At 42.4% G+C, this 13,320-nt stretch overlaps 1 protein-coding gene across 17 annotated transcripts in view; it reads right to left on the bottom strand.

Moving 5' to 3' along the window:
* LOC143022115 (uncharacterized) overlaps window positions 1-13,320 on the bottom strand; it is a 285,895-nt gene that overhangs the window by 58,080 nt on the left and 214,495 nt on the right. For 16 of the 17 annotated variants that reach the window (XR_012966036.1, XM_076180165.1, XM_076180152.1 and 13 more), the window contains 2 exons: window positions 11,943-12,037; window positions 5,917-6,040 (listed from right to left, as the gene is read on the bottom strand). Coding sequence is in view for 16 of the 17 variants with exons in the window: in XM_076180165.1 (XP_076036280.1) it covers window positions 5,917-6,040; window positions 11,943-12,037 (219 nt within the window). In the remaining variant the exon portion in view is untranslated. Of the gene's footprint in view, window positions 1-5,399; window positions 5,472-5,916; window positions 6,041-11,942; window positions 12,038-13,320 lie in introns of those variants that run through there. The other variant, XM_076180254.1, reaches the window with a different exon arrangement.

Here is a 13,320-nt window from a genome sequence, read left to right as displayed (position 1 = left end):
ATATCTGCAAAACCTCCCACAGTGCCTACCTGTCTACCCTGTCATAAGCCTTTTCCAGATCCATAAAAGCCCAAAAAACATCCTTACCTTTTCCTATAGCTTTCTCACATATCTGTCTTACTACAAAAATCCGATCTACACAACTTCTACCTGTCCTAAATCCACACTGTTCCTCGCCAATTACTCCCTCTGTTCCTCTCCTAATCCTCTCAATCAAGATCCTCCCATAAGCCTTCCCAACTACACTCAACAAGCTAATCCCTCTGAAACTACTACATTCACACTTGTCCCCTTTTCTCTTGTAAAGTGGAACTATACAGGCACTCCTCCAGTCCTCCGGCACTCTACCCTCTCTCCAGCAAACATTAAATAACCTCACCAGCCAGTCCACCATCACTGTACCTCCTTTTTTTAGACATTCTGCATGGCATCCATCCAGACCAGGTGCCTTACCTGCTCTCATCATCTTAACAACTGCCTTCACTTCATCCTTCCTTATGTCTCCTCCATTTTCCTCACTCATCACTTTCATTTTCTTAGCACATCCCACTGCAACTATCTTTCCCTCCCTATCCTCTTTCACATTAAGCAACTTCCTAAAATACTCCGCCCATCTTCCCCTTACTGCCTTCTCTTCCATTATCATCTCACCATCTGCATCTTTTACCTTATGTCTCCTCCATTTTCCTCACTCATCACTTTCATTTTCTTAGCACATCCCACTGCAACTATCTTTCCCTCCCTATCCTCTCTCACATTAAGCAACTTCCTAAAATACTCCGCCCATCTTCCCCTTACTGCTTTCTCTTCCATTATCATCTCACCATCTGCATCTTTTACCTTTTCTTCTCTACTTGATTCTCCTCCTCTTCCTCTCTCAATTTCTTTCCTAAACATCTTTTAATTACTTTCAATTTTTTTTTGTCACACTCTTACCCCATTTCACTTCTGCTCTCCTCTTTACCTTGTGCTTTACTTTTCTTTTCTTTTCTTTGTCCTATTTTGTAACCAATCTGTGAAAGCTCGCTTCTTCTCTTCTACAACCTTCTTTGTTTTGTCATCCCACCATTCACTACCCTTTCTTCTATTTCCTCCCGTCCTTCTTGTTCCAAACACCATCTTTGCACACTTTGTGACTCCCTCCTTGAACCATCCCCATTCCTCCTCCACTCCTAGCTCTACTCTATTCTTCACTCCCTCCCACTCCTCTCTCAGCTTCTTCTTGTACTCCTTCTCCTTTTCCTTTAAAGAGTTCACTCTAAGTACCTCCTTACTTTTTGTCCATTTCCTCTTTCTCCATCTATCCTCCACTCTCAACTTACTTTCCACCAAAAAATGATCTGATATTCCCCCACTCTCTCCCCTTAGCAGATGCACATCCTTAACTCTTCCTATATTACTCCTATCTACCACTACATAGTCCATTAACGCTCTATCTACCACCCTTCCATCCACCACCCTCTCCCATGTGTACTTATGCTTGACTTTCTTCTGTTACACTGTATTTGCTATCATCAATTCTCTTTCTAGACACATTTCCACCGTCAACTCTCCACTACCATTCTTTCCTGGAACTCCACATTTTCCAATCACTCTGTCTATTGGCTCATTTCCTACCCTAGCATTAAGGTCTTCCAGTACTACTACATTGACGTTCCTCCCTAATCCCTCCATGCACTCATTTAAATCTATCCAAAAAGCCTTTCTTCTACACTCTTCTCACTGCCAGGCCCATATGCACTTACAAAAACCCACATCTCCTTTCCTAGATTTACCTTCATCTACATTATCCTTGAGGAAACCTCCACTACATGTTTACCTATCTCTTCACTTACTAGTATAGCCACCCCTTCTCTCCCTCGCCCTCTCTTCACTCCTGATAACCTCCCAATTACACTCCCAAACTCACAATAGCCCCTCCCTCTCAACTTCGTTTCACTCAAAGCCAACACATCCATCTTTCTTCTCACAAACATACAACCTATCTCTTCCCTTTTACTCTTATCTGTACCACATCCATGTACATTAAAAGACCCAAACCTTAGGGTGCTGGTTGGAAAACTCCTAGACCCTCTTATGCCTTTACATTTTTTAGGAATGTCCCCTGTGGGGCTACAAGGAGAAGGATGCCTGGTCCCAATCCCTGTCCCGTTTTTCTTGCCTCTTACAATCCAAGTGGTATTTCTCACCCGCATTAACCACTTCACTCCAGGGCACATCGCACGTCTGGCAGCATTAGCTGCCCGACGTGCGATGTTGCGTCATAATAATCGCATTATAAAAAATGAAGTCAGTGTTCAATCGTTCATTCTCTTTCACCTGTGAAATTTGATAACCAAAGAAAATATGATGAAGCCAGTTTAGAGAGAATGGAGGTTACGTAGGTACGACTACAATAAATATAATCAAGACGCTGACGTCGGCATCATCGCGTATGGAAGTGGTTATGTCCCCCTCTTATGTCAACCCTGTTACAATGTTAGATACATACACATACATACACACCAAAACACTTTTTCTTCCCTTTTAAGAAGGATGAGTGTGTGGGGATGAAATGGGTGGAAGTGGAATTATACCTTTTTGACTTTGGCTACCTCTCTTGTAAGGAGGAAGAAGCCATTGGTATATGTATGTATGTAAGAAGGATGGGCAAGTCAAAGCAAGCATCCACTCTACACCCTTCCCATACCTATGCAATATTCATTACCCCTCCCATCTTACAATCTGATGGATGAAGAGTCATCCCTGTTCCCTACCACACCAATCGTGCCAAAGTCAATGCAGTGAGAGAATTCACATCCACATCAGTGTTTGACAGCTGAAATTGGTTAATCCCCACCAATTCTTTACATCCCTTTCTCTTTATTCACTTGAAATAATTTATGGAGAAGACAAGGACTTCCCTCTGGGCAGTGTTAGTTCTTTGTCCATTTACAGCAATTCTTCATTTACTCCTATCCTTTGAACATGGCTTGACAGAGAAAGAGTGAGAGAGAGAGAGAGAGAGAGAGAGAGAGGAGAGAGAGAAAGAGAGAAAATAGAGAGTGACAAAGGGAAAGAGAAAAGGAGAGAAAGAAAGGGAGGGAGAATGAGAGAGCAGAGAGAGGAGAGAGAGAATGAAAGAGAGAGAGAGAATGAGAGAGAGAGAGAGAGAGAGAGAGAGAGAGAGAGAGAGAGAGAGAGAGAGAGAGGGAGAGAAAAGGTGTAAGAAAGGGAGAGAGGGGGAGAGAGAAAGAGAGAGAGAGGAGATAGAGAGACAAAAGAGGAGTTGCTGCTCTTTCTATTTTGCTGTTTTGCTTGTAGCAGGATCAGAGGAGGGATTGAGGAAGTTGATGACAGAGTTTGGGAGAGTGTGTGAAAGAAGAAAGTTGAAGATAAATGTGGGTAAAAGTAAGGTGATGAGATGTTCAAGGGGTGAAAGTGGCAGCAGACTGGAAGTGAGCATTAAGGGAGAGCCACTGGAGGAAGTGGATAGTTTTAGATACTTGGGTGCAAATGTGGCAGGAATGGGTGGAGTGGAGGTGGAGGTAGAATGTAGATTGAGAAAAGTGAGTAAATGCCTTGGTGGATTAAAAAGTGTAATGAGAAATAGACATTTGGGAATGGATGCTAAGAGGAGATTGTATGAAGGAGTGATTGTGTCAACAGCACTGTATGGGGTAGAAACATGGAACATAAGAGAGGAAGAGAGAAGGAGTTTGAATGTGTTTGAGATGAGGTGCCTGAGAAGTATGATGGGGGTTACTAGGCTGGATAGAGTGAGAAATGAGGAGGTGAGGAGGAGAATGGGGGTGGTAAGGGAGTTGGGAGATAGGGTGGATGAAAGAGTATTGGGATGGTTTGGACACATGGAAAGAATGAGTGAAGAAAGACTAGTAAAAGAGGTTTGGAAGGCAGATGTGGAGGGAGTGAACATGAGGGGGTGACCTAGGATGAGATGGATGGATGGGGTGAAAGGGGCTTTGGGAAAGAGGGGAATGTATGTTGAGGAAGGAAGGGAGAGGACAGAAGACAGGGGTGAATGGAGAATGGTTGTATATGGATGATGTTGTGATGCATGAGGTGGAATGGATGGGGGGATGGGGGGTGAGGTAGTATGCGTGAGAAAAATTTGACGCAGCCCGAAGGGATTTCTCCCAGTCTTCTCCTTTTCTACATGAGGGGACAGAGAGGGGGTTGCCGATCTAATGAAGCGGTCTTGTTGTGGATGTGCTGTGTCTTGTGACACTGCCTCTGACCCAGGTCAGTGGACAAGATGTAGGGATGACCCATCATCCAGGAGATACCAAGGAGGGTAGAGGGTGGAGGGGAGTGGAGTGTATTAGGGATGGAATGGGTGGGAATGGTTTTTATGCCTTTGTTTTTTGGCTACCTCCCTTACAAGGGGGAAAAAACCTTTGGTATATGTATGTATGTTACATACGAGGTCTGTTAAAAAAAATATGTGGACTGTTTTAATTGCATGGCTCCAATTGGTTCCAGGGTAATCTCCTTGGTGTCACTAGGTTCACACTGATCAGCTGATTACGATGCCATTTCCCAAATTGCAGATATCTTTGTGAATTAGTTAAGTGGTTTTTAGTGAAGTGCGATTTTTTCGTTTGGTGGATTTCAGAATGAATGACATGAAGGAGCAACGACTTGCTGTGAAATTTTGTGTTAAACTTGGAAAATCTGCGACTGAAACTTTTGCTATGCTTAACACGCCTTACAGTGATGTTGCTATGAAGTGTGCAGCATGTTTCAAGTGGCATGAACGTTTTAAGGATGGTCAACAGTCCATTGAAGATGATGAGCATCCTGGATGTCTTTCCAAGTCAACCGATGACCCACACATTGACAAAATCAACACCCTGGTGCAGGCAAATCAACATCTGACTGTCAGGGAGCTTGCTGAAGAGTGTGGGATATCAGTTGGATCTTGTTAGGAGATTTTGACAAAAAAAATTGAAGATGCACTGTGTTGCTGCAAAATTTGTGTGACGGACGAACAAAAAGCCCATTGCGTCCAGGTTCAGAAGATGAAAACTTCTTGTCCAGGATCACAACAGGTGATGAATCGTTTATGGTTTTGACAATGAAACGAAGGTCCAATCATCCCAGTGGATGAGTGAAACATCCCCCAGACCCAAAAAAGCTCGCCAAGTTTGATCCAAGGTCAAGGTGATGCTGACAGTTTTCTTCAATGTTAAGGGTGATGTTCACCACGAGTACCTCCCCGAAGGCTCCATGGTGAACTAGACTTACTACACTGAAGTTCTGAACATCTGAGGGATGCCATCCATTGCAAAAGACCAAAAATGTGGAGGAGTGGCAATTGGTTTTTCCATCCTGACAATGCTCCAGCCCATTCAGCCCTCAGAACTCGTGGGTTTTTGGACAAACACTCGATCACTGTTTTTCCCCACCCTCCCCTACTCACCTGACCTTGCTCCTTGCAATTTTTTCTTGTTCCCCAAACTCAAAAGACCCTTGAAAAGAAGAAGATTTGAGACAATTCCTGAGATTAAGGCAAATGCAATGAAGGAGCTGAAGGACATTACAAAAGAAGCATACCAGGAGTTTCAAAAAGTGGAAACACCGTTGGGATAAGTGTGTGCATTGGGGAGGAGAGTACTTTGAAGGGGACCCAGATCTGTAACTTCTAAATAAAGTACATTTTGCTTTATGACGTCAGTCTGCGCATTTTTTTAACAGACCTCGTACACAACTATTATGTGCATGGACCTAATGTATTGTTCAGATAGAAAAAACATTACTATTACAATGAATCTATCTATATACCAAAGGCTTTTTTCTCCTTATGGGAGGTAGCCAAGTCAAAAGGCATGCACCCACCCCCATCCATTCCACTCCCATCCACCAACATTGTTTCCATCTCATCTTAGATTACAATGGAGCATTCATAATCCTTACATGTGCAGGTGGCTTTGAGATTCTTCTCCGGGTGTGGTGTAAACGCTCTAGTGACAAACTGAGGAACTGGTTAAGCATTTCCCGGGTAATGCTAGTTACCAACCGGTCCCGTGCTTCGTCCAGTCTGAAAATGACACAATTTCCTGATCAAAATGCATTCAATCTAAGTTTACATTATACATACATACATATACCAATGGCTTTTCCCCCCGTACATGGGAGGTAGCCAAAAAACAAAGGCATAAATTCCACTCCCATCCATTCCATCCCCACATACTCCACTCCCATTCACCCCCTTCCCTCCCTCTTATTTTGGCTCCTCCTGGATGACGGGTCATCCCTGCATCTCGCTCACTGCCCTGGGTCAGAAGCAGTGTTGCAAGACATAGCACATCCACAGGACGGCTGCTTCATTTAATTGGTGACCCACCCACCCCTCCATCCCTCATGCAGAAAAACAGAAAACGGGGAGAAATCCCTTTGGGCTGTGTCAAATTATTTTTCACACATACACAATATATGAAAGTTTTCACTCTGACTTCTCCTTTTCTGCATGGGGGGATGAAGAGGGAGGGTCGCTGATTTAATGAAGCAGCCATGCTGTGGATGTGCTGTGTCTTGTGACACTGCCTCTGACCCAGGGCAGTGGACAAGGTGCAGGGATGACCCGTCATCCAGGAGGTGCTAAGATAAGAGGGAGGGTGGAGGGTGGAGGGGGTGGAGTGTATCTAGGGATGGAATGGGTGGGAATGGTTTTATGTCTTTTTCTTTTTGGCTACCTCTCTTGTGAAGGAGAAAAAGCCTTCGTATATGTATAATAAAAAAAAAGGAAACATGATTTGAGTCAACCCTTTCATTATGTTGCCACATGAAAATTCTATAAAACTTATATTATCAGATGGGGAACAATATCAAACTATAGACTTGAGTCACTCTCTACAAAATTAGCAATGTAAACAACTATTATCTATGAATCCTTTTTCTCAACATGCAATGTTACGTTTTTTCTGCACGGAGGGGTGATTTTCCGGCGATCACCCCTCTTCTTCTACTTTTAGCCGGAGATGTTGAGAGCTCTACACCCATTACCTTGAGCAGACAGACAAAGGGCTCAGTTCAATGCAATATGTGCAAAAACTGGGCCCACCTCACTTGTACAACACTTGCTGACACAAACCAATACACAAACACTTGGACATGTTCTACCTGCCCTCCAGTAACCCCACTCCCACCTCCCCAACCACAGCCAGCACCCTTACCCACTCCCAATTTCCCTTTGCCCTTATCCCCAATCAGTACTCCCCTTCTTTTGTCCCCAATCTCTCCTTTCCCCCCCTCTAACCCAGATCCTATACCTTCCCCATTAACACCCCAACCATAACCCCAAACGGCAACATACAACACATACAGAACACACAACATCAACATATTACAACACAACATTGATGGTATTAACACGAAAAAACATGAACTCGAACACTTTCTTAAACAACACAACATAAACATTGCAATTATACAAGAAACAAAACTAAGACACTCACACAAAACATCATCATTTCATAATTACACCACCATCAGACAAGACCGGACCGACGGCAATGGCGGTGGACTCACCACCCTGATCCACCACTCCATCTGTTTTGTGGACACAAGTGCCACAATCAAAATTCTCCTCCCTACCACAGATAACACTACAGAAATCCAATCTATTCGAATCCGCACAGGCAACAAATCAACACTGACAATAGTTAACATGTACATTCCCCCCCAATCATCCCCCACAGTTTCAAACACCTTCAGGCCTCAATTTTGCCAACTAGCCTCAATCCCCAACCTGATCATGGGTGGTGACTTCAATGCTAAGTCGTCTGCCTGGTATGTCGACAACCCTGACACAGACAGAGGGCTTGATATACAGACTCAGTTTGACTCATTGACTATCATGAACAACACACATAATCATACACATATCCCACACCAAGCCCTATACACTCCCTCCTCTCCTGATATCACCTTCTGCTTCCCCTGCCTAACCCCAACAACATCATGGAGAGTGGTCGGAACCCTTGGTTCTGACCACCTTCCAATCATCATCACCACCAAAACAAGATGCACCCCAGTTGGCCACAGACACACGTACACCAATTACAAGAGAGCTAACTGGGAAGCTTTTACTGAAAAGACAGAACAACATTTTGAAACACTTAACAGTACACCAATCACAAACATAAACAATGCTGTGCACACTTTTAATACAATCATACAAAACACAGAGAAGAGATACATCCCTAGAGGCAACAGAAAATCACACAACCCCAACTTCACACCAGAAATCCGGGGCCTCATCAGACAAACACTAAACACTGTGATTGCCAATAAAATACATGAACAAAAAACACAAAATTGGCAAAACTTTATCAATACACTTGATCACAAAACAAACACCAGAAAATTGTACAAAACACTCAACAGCATTACACTATCCAACAGTAACACACACGCTCTCACGCAGCAATAATCACAACAACAGACAATCTACCCTCAAACAGACAACAAGCAAACACACTCATAAATCATTTTGCACAGACAAGCCATCTCACTTCTCACCCTGACGACCGACGCACTATTCGATGTAAGAAAGACTTTCCCACAGACTCAGACTATACACCCTTCATAGACAGTCAGACAAAACACATAATACATAATCTCAAGCACTCATCTGCCTGTGGCCCTGATAACATAAGTAACATCCACCTAAAACACATTGGACCACAAGGTATACATGCACTCACAAACATTGCAAACTGCATCTATTCACACAACACTATAACCGACATCTGGAAGCAAGGTAAAATAATCACCAGTCCAAAACCGAACAATGACCGAACAATCCCAACATCGCACCGCCCAATCACACTTCTCTGCACCCCCTCTAAAGTCATTGAACGACTAATACTTAAACTTGTCACACCACATATTCCCCTTGCTGACTCACAACACGGTTTTAGGCCACTACACTCCACAAACACTCTTCTGATAAACCTCACACAAAGAATTTTAGATGGCATCAATTCAGATAGGGCCCCACCACAGAACACTTCTTATAACATTAGACATTAGTAAAGCTTTTGATGCTATCCCCCACCACAACCTAACAAATAAAATATATAACACAGACATGCACAATAACACCAAAAGATGGCTGGCCAATTATCTGGCAGGTAGGAATGCTTATGTGTCATATAATGGCCAATCATCGCACATCAGAAACATTAAGAATGGAGTACCACAGGGCTCTGTTCTATCCCCCACGCTCTTTAATCTATACATGCATGACTTACCCACACCAGACACCTCAGAAATACAAATCTCTTCCTACGCAGACGACATAACAATCACATGCACACATTGTAACATAGACAAAGCTGCAGAAATAATCCAGCCATACCTTGATACACTCAACACATGGTTCATCACAAACAGACTCAAAATAGCTCCAACCAAATCTACAGCAACACTTCTCACCAACTGGACAAAAGAACACAAATACATACCTCATCTCTACATCAACAACACTCTAATACCACACACAAACACACCGAAAATTCTTGGTGTAACATACGATACATCCATGTCTTTCAAACAACACATCACAAACATAAAAAACAAATGCACACCTAGACTTAATGCACTTAAGTCAATCACTGGAACAACATTTGGACAAAAAGAAACTAATACAACAATATACAAACAATGCATATGCTCAGTGATGAATTATGCGAGTCCTGCATGGGCTCCTAATCTCAGTGAGACACACCACAACACCCTTCAAATCATACAAAACAAAGCCCTAAAAACAATTACAGGCTACACAAATACAACACCTACAGACCATTTACACCATGAAACAAAAGTCCTCAAAGTCAAGGACCACCTCGACATGAGAGGCACACAAACACTTGCCCCAGCCACCACAAACACATCACACCCGCTACACTACATAGCAGAACACCCACACACACCAAGAAACATTAAAACAACACCCAAAGACCTGTATCACACACAGATACTCTCTTCACTTCCTCCACAAATACCAAATACCAGCCTCCGGAAACATATTCATAATCATATCACTCACCGCTCCATTAACACATTGAAAGACAACACACTGCTGCATGCCAGACCCCCTGATATCCACCCTTCTGAATCCTCTCTCCCACGAAAGGACAGAGTCCAACTGGCCAGACTGTGGTGCGGCCACCACCCAGCACTTCTAAGCTACCAGAAGAGGCTGGATGACCCCATTGTGAACAGCTGCCCAGGATGTAACATTTCACCCCATACCATACAACACATAATGGAAGACTGCATTATACACAATCATGCATGCAAACAACACAACATACACTCTATAAAGGATTTGTGAGAAAACCCAGTTTTGGCTGTGGCATTCCTTGGGGAGACGGGACTGCTCGGACAGACAGTCTAGGGAATGACAACAACAACAACCTAACAAATAAAATATATAACACAGACATGCACAATAACACCAAAAGATGGCTGGCCAATTATCTGGCAGGTAGGAATGCTTACATGTCATATAATGGCCAATCATCGCACATCAGAAACATTAAGAATGGAGTACCACAGGGCTCTGTTCTATCCCCCATGCTCTTTAATCTATACATGCATGACTTACCCACACCAGACACCTCAGAAATACAAATCTCTTCCTACGCAGACGACATAACAATCACATGCACACATTGTAACATAGACAAAGCTGCAGAAATAATCCAGCCATACCTTGATACACTCAACACATGGTTCATCACAAACAGACTCAAAATAGCTCCAACCAAATCTACAGCAACACTTCTCACCAACTGGACAAAAGAACACAAATACATACCTCATCTCTACATCAACAACACTCTAATACCACACACAAACACACCGAAAATTCTTGGTGTAACATACGATACATCCATGTCTTTCAAACAACACATCACAAACATAAAAAACAAATGCACACCTAGACTTAATGCACTTAAGTCAATCACTGGAACAACATTTGGACAAAAAGAAACTAATACAACAATATACAAACAATGCATACGCTCAGTGATGAATTATGCGAGTCCTGCATGGGCTCCTAATCTCAGTGAGACACACCACAACACCCTTCAAATCATACAAAACAAAGCCCTAAAAACAATTACAGGCTACACAAATACAACACCTACAGACCATTTACATCATGAAACAAAAGTCCTCAAAGTCAAAGACCACCTCGACATGAGAGGCACACAAACACTTGCCGCAGCCACCACAAACACATCACACCCGCTACACTACATAGCAGAACACCCACACACACCAAGAAACATTAAAACAACACCCAAAGACCTGTATCACACACAGATACTCTCTTCTCTTCCTACACAACCACCAAATACCAGCCTCCGGAAACATATTCATAATCATATCACTCACCGCTCCATTAACACATTGAAAGACAACACACTGCTGCATGCCAGACCCCCTGATATCCACCCTTCTGAATCCTCTCTCCCACGAAAGGACAGAGTCCACCTGGCCAGACTGCGGTGCGGCCACCACCCAGCACTTCTAAGCTACCAGAAGAGGCTGGATGACCCCATTGTGAACAGCTGCCCAGGATGTAACACTTCACCCCATACCATACAACACATAATGGAAGACTGCATTATACACAATCATGCACGCAAACAACACAACATACACTCTATAAAGGATTTGTGGGAAAACCCAGTTTCGGCTGTGGCATTCCTTGGGGAGACGGGACTGCTCGGACAGACAGTCTAGGGAACGACAGCAACAACAACAACTATTATCTATATTTCTGTATATCAAGGGCCTTTTCCCCTTTATAAGGGAGGTAAAGTTGTTGTACATTTGCAAACAAGTTTTTTCCAAGTTTGTAAAGTAAATATAATGAAAAATGACCAAACCTCTTCAAAATAGCAACATAAATGCTAACTCACCTCTTGCCCCTAAATTTGGCTATGGTCTGTTTGAGCTTTGTCCGTGCCAAAAACAGGAAATCTTCTGATAAAGGCAAATTCCACTGCTCCATCATCTGGTTAAACATCAAAACCCATTATTAGTCATTTAATATTCTACTAACTTCACATGAGTAGTATAGCTAGTGTGAGGGTCAGGTATGGAAAAAGTGAGTGGTTTGAGGTGAAAGTTGGGATGTACCAATGTTGTGTCATGTTACTTTGGTTGTTCAACTTGTATATGGATTATTGATGGGGTAGTGAAGGAAGTAAACAAGAGAGTGCTGGGCAAGAGTTTGGAGCAGGTGAGCCAGTTGCTATTTTACCTAGTTGTATTATATGGGAAGGGAGCTATGCTCGTGGTGACCTGTCTTTGTATCTTTCAGCATCAAGTTTTTTCTTAAAATCTTGAATAGTGTTTGCACACACTGTTTCTTTATCTAAATTATTCCAGGTATCCATTACTCTGTGTGGGAAGCTATTTTTTTCAGATCTCTTCTATAGTTATCCTTTGAGTTTCTTTTTGTGTCCTCTTCTTTTTTCATTGTCCCATTTTAGTAAGTCACTCCTATCTAGGATTTTCATTCCTTTAATGATTCTATAGTCAGCAGATTTCCTCTTTCTCTTCTTTGTTCCAGAGTTGGTAGTTCTAATTTGGACAATCTTTGTTCGTATATTAATTTGGAGAGAGTTGGTGCCAACTTTGTCATTGCTCTTTGTATTCATTCTAATTTCTTTATATTCTTTTTAGTACTGGGTGTCAATAGTGTTGCTACGTACTCCAGTTTTGGTCTTATTAGTGTAACTAATATTTTTTTAATCATTTCCTCATCCAAGTAGTCAAATGCCGCTTTCACTGACCTTAATAGGTTGAAGGTTTCTCTGACTATTTTATTGACATGTTTGTCCGTTTGTCATGTCTTTGCTGATTATTACTCTAAGGTCTCTTTAAGAGTTCACTTTTTTTACTTCTTCACCAATTTTATAATTTCTTGATATTCTGTTTTTACTTTTTCCAAACTCCATTATACTACACTTCTTGATATTGAAGTTCACTTCCCACTTTTGAGTCCATTTCCAGATTTTGTCCAGGTCCAACTGTAATGATTCACAATCCTCCTCTGTTCTTACTTTCTTTAGTATTTTTGCGTCATCTGCGAGGAAATTCATATAACACTCTACTCCTTCATCCATGTCATTTATATATATGGCAAACATGATTGGAGCCAGTACTGAACCTTGCGGGACACCACTTATAATTTCTTCCCAATTCAAGTATTTATCTAATTACTACCCTCATTTTTCTCCCAGTCAGGAAGTCTTCCATCCATTCCAATAATTTTCCTCTGATACCACCTAT

This window comes from Oratosquilla oratoria, chromosome 3 (assembly GCF_046742065.1).
Source record: "Oratosquilla oratoria isolate Oo_2021 chromosome 3, ASM4674206v1, whole genome shotgun sequence".
In the NCBI taxonomy this organism is placed as follows: Eukaryota; Metazoa; Arthropoda; class Malacostraca; order Stomatopoda; family Squillidae; genus Oratosquilla; species Oratosquilla oratoria.
Note: the sequence above shows the minus strand (reverse complement) of the source record. Positions and strands in the feature narration are given on the sequence as shown.